The 21874-nt window shown below is 41.0% G+C and overlaps 1 gene segment (V, D, J or C); it reads left to right on the forward strand.

The window, feature by feature from the left end:
• Positions 1 to 16366, forward strand: part of LOC113583843 — a 30818-nt gene extending 14452 nt beyond the window's left edge. The window contains 2 exon segments of the V gene segment in view: positions 14911 to 14945; positions 15930 to 16366. Coding sequence covers positions 14911 to 14945; positions 15930 to 16249 — 355 coding nt within the window.
• The last annotated feature ends 5508 nt before the right edge of the window (positions 16367 to 21874 follow it).

The following is a 21874-nucleotide window of genomic DNA, read 5'->3' on the forward strand; positions in this document are numbered from 1 at the left end:
AAGGGTATATTTAGTTTTTATACATTGCTTCTGCATTTTGGCCTAGTTTATAACCAAGTGTTATAATGTGCAGTGGCCTCAGTGCCAAGATCCATGAAGGTATTTGTCACGATTAGTCCCTCCCAGCTTCCATGTTTTCTCTGTCTTGTGTATTTTAGTTCCATTCTGTAGTTTCATTTTCTCTGCCCTCTTTTGATTTTCCACACCTGCCCCTTGTTTCTAATCTTGTTAAGTTCATATATTTAAACCCTCTCTTGAGGCCTGTGTGTTTGCTGTTCATTGCATGTTTATTTGAATGTTAAGTTCATTTGTGTTTATGTGCCTGATTGGTTCATTGTGTTTGATTAGTTTAATGTCTGTTTTTGAAAGCCTGTCTCTGTATACCTGTAAGTTTGTACTCCATGGATTCTAGCTTTCGTGTTTCTTAGCCCCAGGTTTTCCACAGTCTTTTTTATAGCCTGATTCTCTTGTTTGGCTTTGTGTGTTTTTGTTTTGTCATGTATTTTCATGATCTCTGTGTTGGCTCTATGACCCTGGACTGCTACAACGACTCTGATTTTGGATTTGCCCATAATAAATCTTGCTCTTCTCCACACATGCATTCGCCTCCTTACCGCTCAACATTACAGTATTATTATTAATTATATTTATATAGCACCTTTCTCAGACTCTAGGATGCTTTACAGACAGTCATCAGCTTTTACAGTTTGCGTTTGCATTTACTTACACACAGATGAGGTAGCCAAAAACATTCCCTGGGGGTGTTGAATTTGAGCAAATAATCTATTTGCTGTGTCTATACATGAACTACAGGTCCACCTACTCTTCCATGATGCGTCATGTAGATATTCACTGATCAGATGCAAGATTTGAACACATCCTTAGCACATTAACCTTAACCCTTTATAAACTCAAAGCCATTGTAGAGTCAAATGTTCAATAACTCCAACACCTTGTAGAAGCCATGAAAAACTGAGGTTGTTCTGAGAGCATATGTGGATCCTACCCAGTATACTGTTCTTAATTAAGTGGCCAGTGATTCTAAATAAACATCTAATAAGCATCTATATGAGGACCTGCATCAGCATGTAAATTAGGTGATGAAGATCTACAACTGAAATGTTTGTCACATTTTTTAATCATATTTTTAAACTATGTTTCTGCCCAGCACATACCATGTTCAAAGGATGAAGTCTGACATTTTTCAGTAGTACTGTTTACAACACTATTAAGATTCAGTAGGTAGTGGTTGCTCAGTGATTAAGATATTTGACTTGTAATTGGAAAGTTGCTGGCTCAAGCCCTACCACTGCCAAATTGCCACTGCTAGGCACCTGAGCAAGGCCCTTAACCCTCAATTGCTCAAGTTGTACTGAATCATAATTGTAAGTCACTTCAGATAAAACTGTCAGGTAAATGCCGTAAGTGTACTAATCTTTGTAAACTGTCACAGTTGCCTCTCCCCATTGTGGTTCCAATGGCAATAGCGTCATGTGCTTTTGCTGTTCTTACATTTTGTCTCTGCCCTGTCTTGTGCTCTGTTCTCCACATCCTTCATTATCTGAACCTATTAATCTTATGTATTTATACCTCATGTTTTCCTGCCTTCATTAAGTGGTTATTGTTTGTATGCGTCTTAGCTTGTTCACTCACTAGTCTCAAATATTTTTGTTGCACTCTGCCCATATTTTTGTTCTCTATCTTCCATCTAATTGACCTTGGACTGGAATTGCAGTTGCAGTTTTGGAATTGTCTTTAATACACATTCTTAACCTCTTGTATACCGCAATAAGAATTTTCCCAATTACACTATGATTACTACTTGACCTAAAAAACAATTGCTGTTTCCATTGACTGACTTTACTTCTGTTTGATCCTGTGTGTAAATAATACATAAATGACCAATCTCAAATATATATTAGCAAACATCAAAGGAAAACCAGTGGATGCATTACCTTCACTGATAAACACCAAGTGTGGTCCTTCAACTCCCAGAGACTTCAGCTGTAATGGTGGAGTTATTCTGAGGTGCTCATACTTTGCACGGTCCTGATTCATCTGGGCATGTTTTCTCTGTACTGATTTCAAAACTAAAGAACATAATTTATAATGATTTGCATGAATATAACATTTTATAAAACTGAACCAATACATCTTATAAATGTTCTTTGCAAAATATACTTATTGTGTGCAATCATGGGGAAAGGTTGACTGGCCAATTCAATGACCTCAGCAAATGATATTAATTTTGGTTAATTTCATAATGTGTCATTACTACAAGTGAGAATGACATACTTGGAAGCAGGTTGTGTAGGAGCATATGAAATCCAGAGTGGGAAAGTATCCATGAATGGTGGGACACTGAGCAAAATTCTCTCAACATCAGTTTCTCTTTGAATTGATGTCTCTTTAAGGTTCTCCATGGCGCAATTTGGGATTTTTTCACCATCTTAAGGAATTATAGTTATTAAACAGTCTGCTTTAAATAATTCTAAATTCTGGTCATAAAACAGTTATGAAAAGTGAAGAAAATTCTTACCCTTTATTTTTTCTAGAACATATTCCCTGTCAAATATTTTAGGCACTCCTGTACTTTTACAGGTTCAGAGAAACGTTGGCCTGTTGACTGTGCTTTCAGGGATATTCGAGCATAATTTTCATGCTCCAAGCTTTCGTTCTAAAGGTACAAATGCTCCTGAGGGTTAGAAAGGTTCTGCCTGCCTTGCAACATTTTACAAACAATAAACAAAGTGTGACAATTAATTACGAAAAATAAAATGGTACCAAGTTGACTTTTATTTGCTCGTCTTTTACTGCCTATGCTACCCACAAACATCAAATGAGGGTCAAGTGTTTCAAGTTCCCCATGGTGGATTCCTTTGTAGATGAGGCACATGCTGTAGGCACCATCTGTGATCCTCCTTAAATCCTTTTAGACCACAATAAATATTGTTCTGGGGTCTAAAGAAGGAGGAAGAAAATGTTTCCTACATGAAGGGTAAAGCTTTAGTGATTTCATGATTGTTTATTAGTGTTTCACACAGATTGACACACAAATTCATCACCCATGGCGAATAGATGGCTAAGACCTGAGTGACACATGAACACGTGAATCACACACTGAGAGGTGGCTGATGTGTATCTTAATGTAATGTGTGTCGGTCCGAGTGCCCAAGGGCATGGAGCAGGATGCACAGACTTCCTCGACAGGGACGAACATTTAATGTAAACAACTAAACACAACGGCACTCACACGTATTACAGAATCGGAACATGAAACGGTTAACAATAAACAGACACGATAACCGGGAATACATGTAATAACGACACTAGCATTTAACATTAATACGCTACATTAACACGTTACATCGACAATGACTAACAACACTGCACACCCTGACGTGAGTTCAAATACAGACAGAAAAAATGAAGTACAGGTGTGTGCAGGCGTGGCCACAGATGAAAGTCCTCCCACTGCAAGTGGTTTGCCAACCACGTGCCTCGGGGAGGTGAGCGTTCCCTGACACTTAACCTATAATCTGTATCAAACATCTAACATCTACTCTGCATTATTCTACTCTATGTTAATATACATATCTCACATGTACAGATATCCTTAGTTTTTGTAAATTTTATTTTTATTATTTCATTATTTCTTATTCTTTATTCTGTTTTATTTATTTTTTTCTTCTTTCTGTTATAGTTAAATACTGTTGTGGTATATGTGCTGTCCAGTTGGTTTTAGTAGGTTACATCATACGTGTGCACTCACCAAGACAAATTCTCCTTCTAAACGTCAGCAAGACAAAGCAGCTGATCATGGATTACAGCAAGAAGCAGGAGTGGCACTACCAACCTGTGAGGATCAGTGGATAAACGGTGGAGAGAGTAGATAGTTTCAGGTACCTTGGTGTTCACATCTCGCAGGACCTGTCCTGGTCCCGCCACACCAACTCCCTGGCAAAGAAGGCTCATCAGCGTCTTTACCACCTCAGATGCCTAAGACACTTCAGACTGCCCTCCAAGGTACTGCGGAACTTCTATACCTGCACTATTGAGAGCATCCTCATGGGGAACATTACAGTCTGGTTTTGGAACAGCACCAAGCAGGACATACAAGCACTCCAAAGGGTGGTGCGTTCAGCAGAGCACATCACTCATACGGAACTTCCTGAACTTGGTCTGCAGAGCCAGACCAAGGCCAGGAGGATTGTGAAGGACCCCACCCATCCCAACAATAGGCTCTTCTCTCTGTTGAGGTCAGGGAAACGTTTTCGCTCCCTGCTGACCAAGACAGAGAGACTGAAGAGGAGCTTCTTCCCACAGGCCATTCAGGCCTTGAATCAGGGAAACTGATAAACTGTGGGGACCACCATCACCATTTAAATAATCAATTGTAAGCTGGAACTGCACATTGTGTACATACATTTATACATATCCATATATACATTGTACATTGTGTATATAAACATATACATATATTGTACATACATTGTTAATATATTTTGTATATATATAGGTATATATTTCCCTATACACCCCTGTTTTTTTTCCTCAGTTTGGACAGAGCACTCAGAGTATGACTATGTATGTGACAAATAAACCGAACTTGAACTTGAACTCTATAACTCAAGTCTCTACATCTGAATCACATTTATATCTTTTTCATTTCTTGAACAAATTCTTTTACTCTTAGAGAAATTTTAAATGACTGCATTACCTTCTGGATTCTTGTAATATTCAGTTTTACATATGAGTTGATACAAGCTCTGAGCCAGAGGATTGCACCCACTTATTATTCCAATGTATGCAATCACTTTCTTGAAGTCCTCTCTACTATGTCTCATAATCTGAAAAATTAAAACATGAATTTGGTTAAGCCAAACATTAAAAAGCCATTTGCTGAGATATGTACACTCTAACATACATCTTTGGAAACATTTGATATCACAATGCTCATATTAGTGTAACAATAAAGTACATATATGTAATTTTTAAATCTTCCACATGTATACCATTTTCTTCTTAGTTTAGATTGGGTGACTGTCACAACTTCTGTGGTTGGTTGTAGTCTGTCTGTATTGAATGTACCAGGTATTGAATGTACCAGGTATAATGTGACTCTTCGAAGCCCATGTTATAGCCACTGTCTAGAGTGCTTTTTTCACCTCCACATAACTGCACATTTCTGCCCCTTGCTGAATATGAGATGCAGAAACCCTGCTCCATGCTGTCCTAATGTCCTGTCTCCATTCTGGTAATCACTGAAATTCTCTTTTCAGTCATTAATGAAAGCATGCATTTCTTTCAGTATAGTCATAATTCTGCTAATAGAATTCTAGCTAATTGTTATTTTAGTAATGATTTCCCTTAGGAACAGGCGAGAGGCAGAATGCATATAGAGGAAGGCGGTTTATTAAGTGAGGGAAATACAATCACAGAGGGCAAAATCAAAAGAGGCAAAGGAGAAAACACAGAGGTGAGGTAACACATTAATGAGGCGAACGATGAGGCAAGGGCAACGTCATCAAAGGCAGACATAATACTCAGACGATGGACAAACCAGACTTAGCAAAATAAGAAACAAAATAGAAGACAAAACCTAGGGCTAAAATAACCAAATAACCAAATAATCAGGCACAAAACAGGCTCAGGTGAACATAGGAACAGGGAGAACCAAAACATGGACTGGAATCATGGAGCAGATGAGGGGTGGTGAAAAACCAAGGAACGGTACAGGGGTATAAAGGAAAACAGACATGACAGGGAAACCACAGAAACAGGAACTTGTCATTTTGTACATTCCTTCTGTGAAGTGACATAGCTATGAAAATCTTATAAAAAATACAAATAAAGTTATTAAATCCAGACCTTAGACAGTGTTAGAGTTTATGAGAATTTAAAAGTACAAGTTATGGATGCCTCATGTGAAGTTAACGAGCCCTCAATTAACAAGCATCAGAGCCCTGGCAACATGGATGATGTCATGGAGAAATACCTGAGCTTTGGCTCATGCACTGGAGCACCATATTCCTCACCTTTATGTGTCCAGTTGCAATTTACAATTTACAGTTTACAATTTACAGTTATTGCAGTCCTTTATGATGTTATTGACATCATAGGCAGTGCACAGAGTGGTCCCCACAGTTCATCAGTTGCCCTGATTCAGGGCCCGAATGGCCTGTGGGAAGAAGCTCCTCTTCAGTCTCTCTGTGTTGGTCTTCAGGGAGCGAAAGCACTTCTCTCTCCTCAACAGAGAGAAGGGCCTATTGTTGGGATGGGTGGGGTCCTTCACAATCCTCCTGGCCTTTGTCTGGCACCGCTTGTAAAAGATGGTCTGCAGGTCAGGAAGTTCCATATGAGTGATGTGCTCTACTGAATGCACCACCCTCTGGAGTGCTTGTCTGTCCTGCGTGGTGCTGTTCCCAAACCAGACTGTGATGTTCCCCGTTAGGATGCTCTCGATAGTGCAGGTGTAGAAGTTCCGCAGCACCTTGGAGGGCAGTCTGAAGTCTCTTAGGCATCTGAGATGGTAAAGATGCTGATGAGCCTTCTTTGCCAGGGAGATGGTGTGGTGGGACCAGGACAGGTCCTGTGAGATGTGAACTCTAAGGTACGTGAAACTGTCTACTCACTCCACTGTGGTTCTCTTGATCCTCACAGGTTGGTAGTGCCACTCCTGCTTCTTGCTGCAGTAGACAATCAGCTTCTTTGTCTTGCTGACATTCAGGAGGAGAATATTTTCCTGGCACCAGTTCCCCAGGTGTTTAATCTCCTCCAGGTAGGCCCTCTCGTCGTTGTCCAAGATCAGGCCCATGACGACGGTATTGTCAGCGAACTTGACAATAGTGGTAGAGCTGGAAGTGGCCACGCAGTCGTAGGTGCACAGTGAGTAGAGCAGGGGGCTTAGTACACAATCCTGAGGAGCTCCAATGCTGAAGGTGAGGGTGGATGAGACACAGTTGCCCACCCGTGCTGATTGTGGTCTGTGTGTTAGGAAGTTGGAGATCCAGTCACCCAGGGATGGATGCAGTCGTAGATCCTCCAACTTAGCAGTGAGTCTGGAGGGTATGATAGTATTAAATGCTGAACTATAGTCAACAAACAGCATTTTAACATAATTAACCCTCCCTTTGTCCAGGTGAGTCAGTGTGGTGTGAAGCAGATGTGCAATTGCGTCATCAGTGGAGCGGTTGTGGCGGTATGCAAACTGCAGTGGGTCCATGGAGGCTGGCAGTGAAGAGGTGATGAAGTCTCTGACTAGCTTTTCAAAGCACTTCATCACAACCGATATGAGGGCAACAGCATGGTAGTCGTTGAGGCCGGAGGGTTGAGGTTTCTTCGGGACAAGGATGATGGTGGATCACTTGAAGCTGGATGGGATGATATCGAGCATCAGGGAGAGATTGAAAATTTCGGTGAATACTGGGGCTAGCTGGTCTGCGCAGGCTTTGAGGACTCTACCGCAGGTGCCATCCGGTCCCCCCGCCTTCCTGGTACTCTTTTGAACACTCTCCTCATGTCACTCTCCGTGATAATGAGAGGGTGCTGGTCTATGGTGGGCTCTGCGCATGTGTCGTTGGCTGCGCTGATTGCACCATTAGCGTTGTTAGTGCTAGTGCTGTTAGCATTAGCGCTGCTAGATGTAGCTTCAAAGCGAGTGAAGAATGTATTTAGCTCATTCGCCAGAGACTCATCCATGCTCATCAGTCCGGAGGGTGGGCTCCTGTAGTCCATGATCATCCATAGTCCCCACCACAGGGATCCAGAGCCACTCCGCTGGAACTGTGACTCTAGTTTCTTCCCGTAGCACCGCTTCGCTTCTCTCACTGCCCTGAGCACTCCGTATGCCGCAGACTTGTATTTGTCCATGTTCCCACTGATGATTCCCACATTGTAGGCAGCAGTGGAAGATTTCAGAGCCTCGCGGATGGTTTTGTCCACCCAGGGCTTCTGGTTGGGAAATATCTTGATGGTTGCTCTTGGAATCATGTCGTCCACCAGTTTCCCAATAAGCCCTACTACTGCCTCCGTAAACTCGCTGACATTATCAATGCTGCACCAGATCATGTCCCAGTCCATGTCATCCAGAGCATCCTGCAGAGCGGCAACCAATTCGTCTGTCCAGCGCGTGACCTCCCTCTGAACTGGAATTTCCCATTTCAGCCTTTGTTTATATTTTGGTAGGAGGAAGATGGCCGCGTGGTCCGACTTACCAAACGTTGGATGAGCTAGTGCCTTGTAGCTGTCCTTGTATGGGGTGTAGCAGTGGTCTAGTGTCCTATTTCCCCTGGTGGGGAAGGTTATGTGCTGGTAAAGGTTGGGCACTGAACGCTTGAGGTTAGCGCTGTTGAAATCTCCAACCACAATAAATGCGGCATCCCGGTGTTGTGCCTGAGACTGTGTGAAAGCCTCATGAACTTCCCACAGTGCAGTGTCCATGTTGGCCTGAGGTGGGATGTACACAGTGTTGACGATGACTGAAGTCAACTCCCAAGAAAGGTAGAAAGGATGAAACTTGAGGGCGAGCAGCTCCAGGTTGGGTGTGCAGGAGCGAGCGACAGTAACAACATTGGCATCATTGCACCAGCTGTTCTTTACCATCACACACACTCCACTGCCTCTTGTCTTCCCCGAATCTGCCATCCTGTCCATTCGGTGAATCGAGAAGAACTCGGCTGGCTGGATGGCGTGGCTCGGTACCGCTGGGTTCAGCCACAATTCGGTGAAGCTGCGGAGATTGCAGTCCCGAATGTACCTCCGGAACTTCATCCTGGTCCGGAGGTCATTGAGCTTGTTGTCCAGAGACTGGACATTGGCTAGCAGGATGCTAGGTAAGGGAGGGGCTACCTTTGTGAAACGTTCTCCCAACTCTAAAGTTTTCCGACTGTTTGCTGGTCTGTTTTCTCCCTCTTTCATTAGCACCGCTCATTGTGTCTCTACAATCCAGACGGCGAGATTCACCTTCCATTTTCTTCTGAACATTACCAGTCTCTGTGTTTGGAGAAGCAGCACAGGGAGCATGTGTCTGATTAATCACTTTCTCCCAATGACACAGAAGAGTCTTTTGTGCATCAATAGTGTCATCCAGGCCGTCTTGTAATCTAGTTATTTCGGCTTTTAGCAGCCTGACTTGTGTTTTAAGCTCTGCTCTAGTCAGTTGTGGTACTGCACGCATGGACTCATGGTCAGAGTTTACAGGCAATATGTCTGAATCAAAATGTAAATTTGAGTAAGTTGCCATTTTGTGTGCAAATATTAACAAATGGTCTTCACTGTTTTCAATTACAGGTTGATGTATGAACAAACAACATGTACATGTAAATTCTCAGAATATAGTCAAAGTACAGTACAGAAACAGCAACCACAGTGATATTACATAAATATTACAATGAAACTGGTGTTTGAAATATATAGTTTGTGAGTAATTTCAGTCCAATTTACCCAAACCTTCTTGGAACCGGGCGACCGCTCTCAACAATCCGATGTGGAGAGGAGCCGAGGACTGCTGTTTGCAACGTCTATTTTAGTAAAGGTTCATGAGGACCTCATCCTCACACAGTAGGGAAAAGTAAATGTCCAACGGAAGCACAAAACAATTCAAAATCAACACAAAAAAATCTAGCTCAATCCACCATCCGAATATTATGGCTTATTGAGTTTAAATGAGCTTCACGCGAGGCTGTTCCGTGCCTCCGCAGAGCGAAATAGGAAAAAACAGAAAAATGCATCCGACCACCATTCCGTGCAGTGGGATGAACATTAGTAAGTTTATGCTCACTCATTTTGTTGTTTTTTTCTTTTACCTGCAGGTTTTGATAGATTTTACAGGTTTTACAGGTTTTACAGACTTTCAGTTCATTATTTAATTGTTTAAATGACAGGGCTTTGAATGCTTTTTTAAAACTGTATAAGTAAATGTTTTGTTGTAATTAAAGTTTGCTGACAACTTCTGAATTTGGTTGTTTTTCACTTTATTGGAAGTGTCCAATTTCTCATCTGTAGATGTTAACCTGAGAAGTCACTGAAAGTGTAACAGATATTGAACATGTCATCTGAAGATAACCAACGAATTATTAACAAGCTCTTGGCTTTGTTAACAATGGCTTTATGTATTCATTATTCTTAAAAGCACCATTCAATAGATGTTTAGCTACTGATCTCTGGGGCTGCGAGCCTTTGCGGAGGGAGTGTCATCTCTGGGGCTGCGAGCCTTTGCGAAGGGAGTGTCATTATCTGAGGATGATACCTCCCTGCAAGCCCCATTGGGCCACCTGCTTATTCCGGAGTGGAGCCTCCTAGGTGGAGCCTTAGTTGGTACCTTGGGCGCTGGAGGCTCTTCGCTTTCAGAGTCCGTCGACAAGGTGTCCATCTCCAAAGGAGAATTCCTATAGATAGTCTCCTCCACCTTCATCACCGGTTTCTCCTTCTGATAGAGCTCCGAGTCTGATCAGAAGCTGACATCAGTGTATTCCAATTGGAGGCTGGTGTCCGTTTGGCGCTAACTCCAGTCTTACTCCCCGTAGTACTCCTGGTGGTCCCAGTAAGGGTAATAGGACTCTGCAGAGCCCAGACCTTGATACTGGTCTCCCTGGTACCAGCTTTCATAATCCGTCTGATGCCCCCCCAAAATTTACCAGTAGAACTCTCCGCTGTCGTTGCGGTACTGAAAGTGCCCAGGAGTATGGAGGGATTCCTCGTAACGGCTGGGGAGGAACGGTTACGCCCTTTCTTCCCCTTCTTCTTCTTCTTCTTATTTTTTCTCGGCATCCTTCGGCGGTCGATGTTTCTGTGACAATAAGGAGCAGGTGTGAAACACAGTGAGGGTATGACCATACAGACAAACACACACACACACACACACATGGAGATGTTTAGGGGGCAGGGGCCATACCGTGACATTTGGTGGTTGGTTGAAAAGTTTGAAAGCCACTGGTTTTGATGGATCGGTGAGAAGAGTTTCTGAGCTCCCTGGCTGTGTGGGACCCATGTTGATTATTTCAGCTCTGTTCCAGGCACTGATGTCATGAAAACTGCTGCAGACCAGTCAGTCTTTCTACTGTGTGCAGAACTGTGAGATGTTCAGTTGGTGTCATCAATATGTTGATGCTAGTGAGGCCTACTAAGGTTCTGTTGTCTGCAGATTCTATCAGCTTCATGGAAGGGTTTTCTGGAGAAGCACTAGGTAGAGAAGGGATAATAGAACACAGTCTTGAGGATCACCAGTGCTGATGCATAGGTTCTCCAACAGCACAAACGCTCTCCTTCCTGACAGGAAACTGAGACATGAACCACCTTGGGTCTATTCATTTTTCACGGAGCCATTCTGGCACAACAGCAGATCTGAGGACTGCAAATATAACTCTGGCAGAGTAGCTTGGAGTGTCCAGATGACTCAGGTTAACTGCTTTACTGCAGGCCAGTGTAGTCTCAGGTTGACTGCATTACAGTTGAAAATGTCCAAAGTTATGCCCAGGCTATGAGCAGCTTCAGATGATGGTAGCAGGAAGTTCTCAAAGGAAATTGTGAGGTCATGGTAAGGGCTTGGAGTTCCTGGGATGTACAGAAGCTCAGTTTTACTGGGGTTGAGCTTCAAGTGGCGAGCTGTCATCCATGATGCAATGTCAGTCAAGCATACTGAGATATATCTGGAGATCTGAGTGTCAGAGGGTGGGAAAGAAAGAAATAATTGGGTGTCATTGGCATAACAGTGGTGGGAGGAGCCATGAGAAGATATTACATCATAAAGAGAATGAGTATACAAAGAGAAGAGAAGAGGGCGTAATACTGAGCCCTGTGGAACACCGGTGTAAAGTCTACATGGTTTGGATGTGGATCCTCTCCATGTCACCTGATAGGACCGTCCCTCCAGATAGGACTGAAACCATTTCCATGCAGAGCCAGTCACACCAAGGCTGGAGAGAACAGAGAGGAGAATGTTATGATTTACTGTGTCAAAAGCTGCTGAAAAGTCCAGAAGACAGCATGAAGTTTCTCCGTCACTGCTATGGGGGCTGTTGAATGTGTTGGTTTGTAGCCAGACTAATAGGGATCATGAAGCTGGTACTGGGTGTGGAAAATTATTGATTGTAAATTGCTCATTCAAGGGCTTTTGAGAGGAAAGAGAGAAATGATACCAGTCTGTAATGGGTTATGTTGGAGCTGTCAAGTGTGCCGTTCTTGAGGATTGGTACTACCCTGGCAGTTTTGAATGCAGTTGGCACATGTCCAGAGGATAAGGAGTTGTTGATGATGACAGAGATGAAAAGAAGCAGATCTCTTGTGATTGTCTGGAACAGAGTGGAAGGAATGGAATCCAGCAGACATGTAGTTGGATTGCTGGAAGTCAGGAGCTGAAGAATTTCATGTGAGGAGAGAGGAGAAAAAGAAGCCAGAGAGTTGGATGTAGGGGAATGAACACTGGTTGGAAGAGTGGGAACAGAGGAAAAGGACTGTCGGATTGTACATTGTGTATATAATCATAATATACATATATTGTACATACATTGTTAATATATTTTGTGCATACATAGAATACATATATTTATCTTTGCATATATATATTTCACATATAGAGAATATCTATATTTCTCTATGCACCCCTGTTTTCTTTTCCTCAGTTTGGACAGAGCACCATTTCACTGCGAGTTATACGATGTATGCCTATGTATGTGATGAATAAACCAAACTTGAAACTTGAAACTTGAAAATTAGGTGTTATCTTTGATCCATGTATTGAACCACAAATTAGGACATTTGTCAAATTCATCCTTGCTTTCTTTCACCTCCATAATATGAATCAACTTCTTGCCATGCTTAACAAGACAGATACAAAAATATTACTATTATCGTAGTTTTATGCAATTAACAATGCGATAAATGATAAACTTATAAATTATATAATGTGGTTTTAACCTTTTTTTTTTTTAAACCAAGAATGTAGATCTGAAATTATCACCTGAAAGAAAGAAATAATTGTAGATATTCATTGATCATTTTCAACTAAGTGTCCTGGCAGCAGAATTTATGTGCAGCAAAGAAAAATATGAAGAGGAGGCTAGGAAAAACACACAAACCAATGCAGGTCCATCCTTGTATGACATAGAAAGGGTAATACAATTTGTGTCAATACATCCCCAGATCATCACCAGTGCTTAAACTTTTTAAACCCCTGTCAGCAGTCGGCTCACAGTAAAACATTACACTGCAAGGCTATATTTCTGTTTATAAACATAGAAAACAATGACATTTTTAATTATGTTTGGTGTTTAACGTGTTTCAGAAATATGTGGGTCCAGAACTGTCCAATATAACTCTACCTCCTAATCTGGTGTGCTCTCTGACCACAAAATTGTTTGTTGATCCAGTAAAAACCATATATGGATTCACTTATCAGTGCAAAGCTATTGAAAAACATCTTAAGAGGTATGCAGAGGTGTATTTTTAAAAATGTTTTCAAGTTATATTGCTGTTTGTTTTTCTTTTAGTTTTAGTATATCATACCAAGACTCTCCCAAACCAAACCCACCAGAAGTACAGCAGTAGTGGTGGGCTAATAATCTATTTATTAAATTATTTTACTATTACTATTTTTAAGATTTGGTCTCTCAAATGGCACCCATGTTTTGGAAAGTAAACTGAAACTACTGCAGCTATAACTGATATAAACTTCATACATATTTACATTTATCTGACACTTTTATCCAAAGCAACTTACAACGACTAAGTACAACTTGAGCAACTGAGGGTTAAGGGCCTTGCTCAGGGGCCGAACAGTGGCAACTCGGCAGCAACAGGGCTTGAACAGAAACCTTCTGATTATTAGTCCAGTACCTTAATCACTGAGCTACCATTGGTGTATTTATAGCTCTGAAAATTTTTTTTTTTCTTGTGTTGGTCTTGTCTTTGGGTGGGCTCATGTGTGTTAGTCTGGTCAGTGGGCGGGCTCATATATGTTGGTCTTGTCAGTGGTTGAGTTCCTGTGTGTTGGTCTGTTCGGAGGGTGAGATAATTTATGTAATAATTAGCATAATAACTAAAACTAGGAGAAAAATCAGAAAAAGAAAAAACCTCTACAAGGGGCCCTTGACTGACAGGGGCTCTAACAAACTGTAGTGGTGGTTATTTAGGGGCCCAGTACATCTTTTTTATGTGGCCCAAAGTCCCTAGTCGCGCCCATGTCTGTTACTGTCTGCATTTTAGCAAACGTCATATCTGTCTCGTTTAAAGTCAAGCGTATTTGAATAGTTCCTTTATTGACCAGCAGAGGGCGGTAGCAGTATTTGTTGTGCCGTTCTAACTCTCCGTACCTTCAGTATGAGGTGTTCTGCAGGTTACTGTAGGTCAGTCTGTCTGTTTCAGGGTTACAGGACTTTGGTGTAGGAATCGGAAACGCTTGCAGTAAGAATAAACACGAAATGAGTATATAATACAAAAAAAAGAGTTTTGTTTTCTCAAACCTTGTTTTCTAACATTTTACTTTTATTTAATTACATTATCAAATATTCACATTACATTATCAAATATTCTCTTAGCGTTTTCTCGGTACGTTGTACATTATTCAACAAGTTTGGTTATTGCCATGCAGCTTATTCTAATGTTCTAATTCTAACTCTAATGTTCATTTTACGATAAAAATGTAAGACCTGATAAAACGTGTGAAAAATAATACAGACTAAACATATTTTAATGAATATCTTAAACACCCAAACATGACATCAATTTAGATATTATACTGCTTGTTAATAAAATACAGGCTGAGTTTGTGCGCTGATTATTATGAGTTAAAGAGAGATCCATTAATATTGGACTATTGGTTAGAACTAGCGCGTTGTGAAGCGCTGAGAGAGCGGCGTGTTTCGAACAGGAGGTTTTTGTATAACCACTGAACGAGTTTGTATCACTGTGGAACACTTTTGGTGGAGGGACGAAACTGTCAGTTGGACGTAAGTAACTTTTTACAATTTATTCGAGTGTAATTTCATTAAAATGTTTCTGGGACATGTTCATTAATTAGGTGCAATTTATCTTCATTATAAATAATCATGTCATTGTATTCACTTTGAATTATATCTTGATCGACCAGCAGTACGCCAGGAGCTTTAGGCTTTACCACGAGCACTTGTTTCTGAAACAAATTTTCCTCTAAAAACAAAAAATACAAACGTGTACAAATATATAGGACACTAAAAGATAAACTAAAAATACGTTCAATGTAATCTGCATTTAGAAATATTCCATAATGCAGCTACAGAACTAGAAAACAGCATTTAGGCTAGAAGTTAGTTTAGGATATTATTACTAGTTTAAATTATTTTAGCAGTTAGATCCTACATTTGAAGAAGGAATATATTTGTACTTTGTATAGAGTGAAATCCCGCTAGTTTTTTGTTTTCCAAAGATTAACGTTTGAAGTCTTCGGTGACTATTGCCAGAAAGAAAAATAGAATGATAATGATAAATTAAAAATTGGCGATTATTCTGGATGGTCACATTTACATCAAATCCGTCGCACATCTTTAGGTGCAGTCAATGTTGGGTTAAGACTGCATGATATACACACACAGTCTGTGTTATAGGTTATAATTAACGGTGTTAGTTATCGGTTATGGATTACATTTTTGAAGCCATAGCAGTTATACTCCGACAGATGTTTCTGATACACGACATTTTTAATAATCTACTGTTATCGTTAATTAATAAATATCATTAATTAAAAACTAAATAAAAAAAAACCTAAAGTTCTAAATAGAATGTTATACATTTTTAATGCATCACTGTACATTGTTCTGCTGTATAAGAAATAAGGGAAATTAAATTGTGAACACACACACACACACACACACAAATATCTGTTGACTCCACAGTCTCTGTAATGATTCACAGGTGTCCCTGCATATGTGAGCTGTAGACTGTGTTGTGTCTCCTAGGTGACGCCCCGCCCACCCTCACGGTCCTGCCCCCCTCCAGTGTAGAGCTGCAGCAGGAGAAGGTCACACTCGTGTGTCTGGCCAACAAGGGCTTCCCCTCAGACTGGAAGCTGAGCTGGAGGGTGGCTGATAGCAGCTGGAGCTCGGGGGTGAGCCAGAGCTCCGGGCTTCTGCAGAAGGACGGTCTCTACAGCTGGAGCAGCACCCTGACCCTCCAGAAGGAGGAGTGGCTGAAGAAGACAGTGACCTGTGAGGCCACCAAGGACTCCCAGTCTCCTGTCACACAGACACTGAGTAGAGAGCAGTGTGCTGAGGAGTGAACTCCCACAATCCTCTGCTTTACTCTGCACACTCTCTTCTGCTTCACTGGGACTTTACAACTTCACTCATAAAATGTTCTTCTGCTTTGTCTTTTCAATAAAATCCTTAAAATCTAAGATTACTCTCTTTACATTTATTCTTTCCACATGAAATGGTTCTAGTTCGAAATATGAGCAGTTTTTACATTAAAATGAGAAAAAGATTGACAAAAAACAGTACATTTTATAAAAACTATGCATTATTTAATTAAAAGAAGACAATTTCACACAAACAAATTTAACATACTACTTTATATCTGTGTTGCCTTTTAACATTAATAAAATAATTTAACATACATCAACTACCAGAACAGGTTATAAAGCAAAAAGCACAAGACAGAAAATTGTAACATAAACACCATTTAGTCATTCTAAGAGATTTTCCACTCCAGCTGAAATGTAATGAGCAAAACATCTGAAAGTTTAATGTGAAGGAGTGAAAAAAGTCCATCCCATCTGAGAAACATGTGAGACCAGCGTGAGCATTAAAAGAAAGTGTGAAAGCACACTTGGTGTGTTCCTAATGTTTCCAGTCCCTCTAGCTGAGTCCCATAATGCTAGTATGAGGCAGGATGGTTCTCCATGCTGATGTTGAAACTAAAGTGATGGGACACTGGACATCTGGACACAGTGCTGCTCTATTCTGGGAGTGTGGAGGACACCCTGTCCATGTAAATCTGAGTCACACACACAGCACAGTCTGGGCCAGCTGAGCTACACTTTCATTTGTTCTTCTGGTTCAGCTCTGTTGATGGGTCTCATGTTTCCTGATGGGTCTCCATATGTTTACTGAGACATTTCCTACTGCAGTACTCTGAATGTGAGGTTATATTTTATTATGGTGTGCAGGCTGTATGCAGTAGAGGTTAAATGAGGTGATCTATTAGTTTAACTTTGGGAAACACTGGGTGAGGAATAAACACCTCTGAACAGTAAGTACAGTTACATTATTTCATACATCACTTTGACTGTAAAGTGTTTGTTTATTCATTGTGCAGTTAATGTGTGTGTGTGTGTGTGTGTGTGTGTGTGTGTGTGTGTGTGTATGTCTGTGTGCATGCATGTGTTCAGTCATCACAGCTCCACACAGAGAATTGTCCAATCACTGGACAAACACAAGTACATGTGTCCTTGTGTTTTTCTTTTGTTTAGACCATCATGTCATCTACAGTTTAAGACAAAGGCATTATGATCAGACATTATGTTCAGTTTGCAGCAATAATACAGATCACAGATTATATCAGCACTGCTGTAATTAATCAGGAGGAACAGGTGAGTGGGCATGGCTTAACAACTAAACAGGTAATGCTGGGTGCTGATAGGCCAGGGTGGAGAGGGATGTTAACAAGGGTGTGTCAACTGCATTATCAAGCTAGAGCTACAGGAGGAGACACCATTACTAATACTGATAAGAACATTAGAGTTTTAACTGTTGGGTGTTTAGCATTAGTGTTCACTGTGTAAGAAGGACATCAGAATTAGGCATTACAATTGTTATTGAATGTAGTTGAACTGAAAGGAGTTTCCATGGTTACATTGATGACTTTTCCAGAGGGTTCATGTAAAAAAAAAATATTATAGCGTTTATATTATTATGATATTATGGTGTTACAAAAAGTGCAAATGAACCTATAAAAGTATTGAGTGTGGTGTAGTTCCTTTCATCCACAGAGTGTTTCATTGTGCTGTATCACATCCTCCCCCCCAACACCTGCAGTAGGTCCCAGCTGCAGCAGTGCAGTCTCTGTGCAGTCTGACTGAGGGAGGTTTTTGTACGACTCTCTAACACTGTGTGAACACCCAGCTATCACTGATCTTATGTGCACTCTGACAGTAATAATCTCCTGCATCTTCAATCTGGACTCCTGTGATGGTCAGAGTGAAGTCAGATCCAGATCCACTACCACTGAAACGAGCTGGAATACCCGATGCTCTCCTGTTAGCCCAGTAGATCAGGAGTTTAACAGCTTCTCCAGGTTTCTGTAGGTACCAGAATAAATAATCATCTCCAGCACCATCACGGTAAACTGCAGGGTTGGTTCTACATCTGATGGTGACTGTGTGTCCTGGAAGAGCAGATTTCACTGAATCCTGAGTCACAGTCACCTGACTTCTGGATCCTGAAAATAAAAAAAGCTTAAAAGAATAAACATTTTATCAACACACACACACGTAACTAGACAGAGTAGGTCTGTACAAAGTGCCTGGTCATTGCTCTATACAGAGGTAAAAATGTTACCTTGAGTCCAGAGGAGCAGTGTGCAGATGAAGATGGGGATCAAAGTCATGGTTGCTGTGGGTGAAGTTGCTGGGCCAGGCAGCTCTCAGTCATGAAGTGTTAAACTCACAGGACTATAAACACTCCCAGAGCACTGAAGCAGGTGCTGCACATGCAAAGTGACTGATCTCTATGTAAATAACTTGAATACCACCTCTCTTAGCTTACATGATAACGTGTGTGTGTGTGTGTACGTGTGTGTGTACATGTGTGTGTGTGTGTGTACATGTGTGTGTGCCTGAGAGTGTGTGCATATTTAATCGTATCTGTCTGCTGTGTCTCCTCTCCAGACAGTCCCACGGTGAAGCCCTCCGTCCTCTCTGCAGCTGTCTGAGGGATCAGCCTTGCTGCTCTGCCTGCTGTCTGTCTACTCTCCACAGGGGGCACTGGTGAGCTGGACAGTGGATGGCTCAGAGGTGAAGGAGGGGGATCTAACCAGTGTAGAAGAAGAGAAGAACGGCCGTTACAGCCACAGCAGCACCCTGACCCTCAGCAAAGCACTCTGGGAAAAGGGGGGGAGTTTGGCTGTACGGTCTCCCATGACAACAACAATCATCCGGTCACATTCCAAAAGAGCCACTGGAAAATCTAGCAGCTCCAAGACAGAATTTAACACAGAGCTGCTTACACAGACATCTACAATAGTTTAAATTTGACATCATCTTAGATTACTATCCTCTTTCAGTTTCCTGCTGATGTACCTTTGTCTTTATTGTAGTGAAATAAAGCTTAATTTTGGACATTGTCTGTTTTATTATAGTTAATTGCCATTGTCAGTGTTATGACAGAATTTCTTTAGTTGTAGATTCAGTGCAGTTTTGTTGTGGATGAGTGAGTTTGGCTGTAGAAGTTAAACATCTGCTGTTCTATTCTGGGAGAAAGAGAACCACTCAGCCCTGTTCATGAGTTTCACACACCACTCAGTTTCTCTCAGACTGGTTTATTGGTTCAGATTGGCTGTTTGTGTAGTATGTTTGGGGTGCTGGTTTCACTTCATGTTTTACTCTTTGGTCTGCATTCACTCAGTAATAAAAGACAGAACTGTAATTTTATATGATTACAGTTTTTACAGTCATTTCACTCTTGTCTCAGTACCATGTCCATGTTTTCAAAACACTTAACACATTCACCATATCAATAGACTGTGAGAACTAAACTGTCTGTACTGATACAAAAGGCCTTCAATCAGCACTTCTTCCAACATTCATTAATCTCTCAGTCGATGTTCACCATCAACAAAAGTCTGTACAACTACAGCAAATTTTGCAGACATTTAGAAATTAGTTAACTTTCTGTCCAAAACCCAACAAAATTCTAATCACTGTGTATGGAAATATGTTGCATTTTGACAAATGAAAATATGCTCTTGAAATACATGACAGATTAATGTGATTTTAGCAGAAAGATAATTCCCTTTATTCAGTTTTTTTGTTTGCAGCTGTCACGTCGACCGAACACCAAGCTCACTCCAGCACCCAACATGCCGTTCGTCACAAGGCCAAGGCCTCATCCAATCATACACATTCATTCAGATCCTCGTCACCGGAATATTGACAGCACCTGTGTTCTACTCCCCACCTGTATATAACCCTGCTGAGACCTCACCAGCATTGTGAAGTATTGCCACTAGCTTTGACTGTGCATACCGAGCGTTATTTCCTTGTCTGCTCTTCTGTGTTTCGATTGTGTTTTTTGCTCTCTGGACTACTGATTTTTGCCTACCCCTTTTGTATAGTTTGTATAAACCTATCTATCTACATCCACGAGCATCTGGCCTTATTTGTCACATTACAGCAGCCTTGTTACTATACTGTAAATAAAAGAAAGTGGATACTATCGATGCTTGCACTGAAATGTGCGTGTATGCAGGGAAAAGATGTAGATGTAGTTGTCACTGAAGAGATGTTTCCGCTATTACTGCAGTACATGTACTGCTGGAACACCTGGCTGTCATTTCAGATAACGACCTACCAGATAACATTCAATGTATTGTTGATGTAAATCTGTGGCCAAATGCAGTGGACAGGATGGATGGACCAGGCCAGCTGAAAACGTCTGATACTGAGAGGCAGATATATGTGTGAATTACTGCATACAGTGAAAATATTGATATATTTTAAATATTGGTATCACTGTAATGTATTTGTTATTGATTTTATATATATATATATATATATATATATATATATATATATATATATATATATATATATATTCTTGCCTACAGTATTGTACTGAGAACACATGTTAAAATACAATAAACCCCCTGAAGAATACTGTGGCTTTTTAAATTCGTTTCTTTATCATATATTATTTTACATTATACAGTAAATATTGTTTTGTCTGGGTTTCTGATACAGGAAAACATTCATTTATTTACAGATTCATGTAAATTTAACACACTCAGTCATGACATCTATTGTGAGAGGTAAGACAACAGATCAAAGGTTCCTTTAGCTGGCTTGAAATTATTTTTGTGGAGGTAAAATAAAGGAAAGGCAAACACTTATTATATGTATTTGCAGTGTTACAAGCTGTTTGTGTTTTGAAGTTCATTGCTCACTGAGTGACACAGCAGTCTTGTGGGAGAAAGCAAATGTTACACTAACCCTTTCTCTCTCAGCAACTCCCTAGTGGAGCTCTGCGTTGTGTTTGATGGAATAAAGGAAACCAACACAAAACTGGTGCATTAGGTGGTGGTGCTGATTTATTGGCAATCTTCTCTCTCAGCCTGTAACAGGCAGCAGTTTCTCTCTTCAAGAAATTAAATTGTAGTGAATTTACTGAAACAATGTCACAGCAAAGCACGAGAAACAACGCATGTGCTACCTAGCAGTTCTAACTGTTAATATCACTACTGTACAGTAGAAACATTAACCCTAAACCAACGGGACCAGTGATAACCATAACCCTAGTGGTTATAACTGGTAATAACATGACCTTACAGTAACCCTAACCCTAGCGGTTCTAACTGTTATGTGCATGAAACAAAAAACACCACTGTTTTGGCGTACTAGCCCTTTGTAACGTTGAGTGGTAAGGAGGCAGACGCATGTGTTGAGAGGAGTGAGATTTAATAGGGACAAATCTAAAATCAGGGTCATTAAGGCAGTCCAGGGTCACAGAGCCGACATGGAGAGTACTGGGAAACATTACAAAACAAAAACACACGAAGGCTAACTAGGGAAGCAGGCTAGGATCTAAGGCTAGGGAACACTCAGGACTAGAAAACACGAAGGCTAAGATAAACACAAAGACACGGCGCACAAAGAAACAACCCTCAAACATTCAAACATTCATTCAAACCA

The sequence above is a fragment of the Electrophorus electricus genome, chromosome 2 (assembly GCF_013358815.1).
Source record: "Electrophorus electricus isolate fEleEle1 chromosome 2, fEleEle1.pri, whole genome shotgun sequence".
NCBI lineage: Eukaryota > Metazoa > Chordata > Actinopteri > Gymnotiformes > Gymnotidae > Electrophorus > Electrophorus electricus.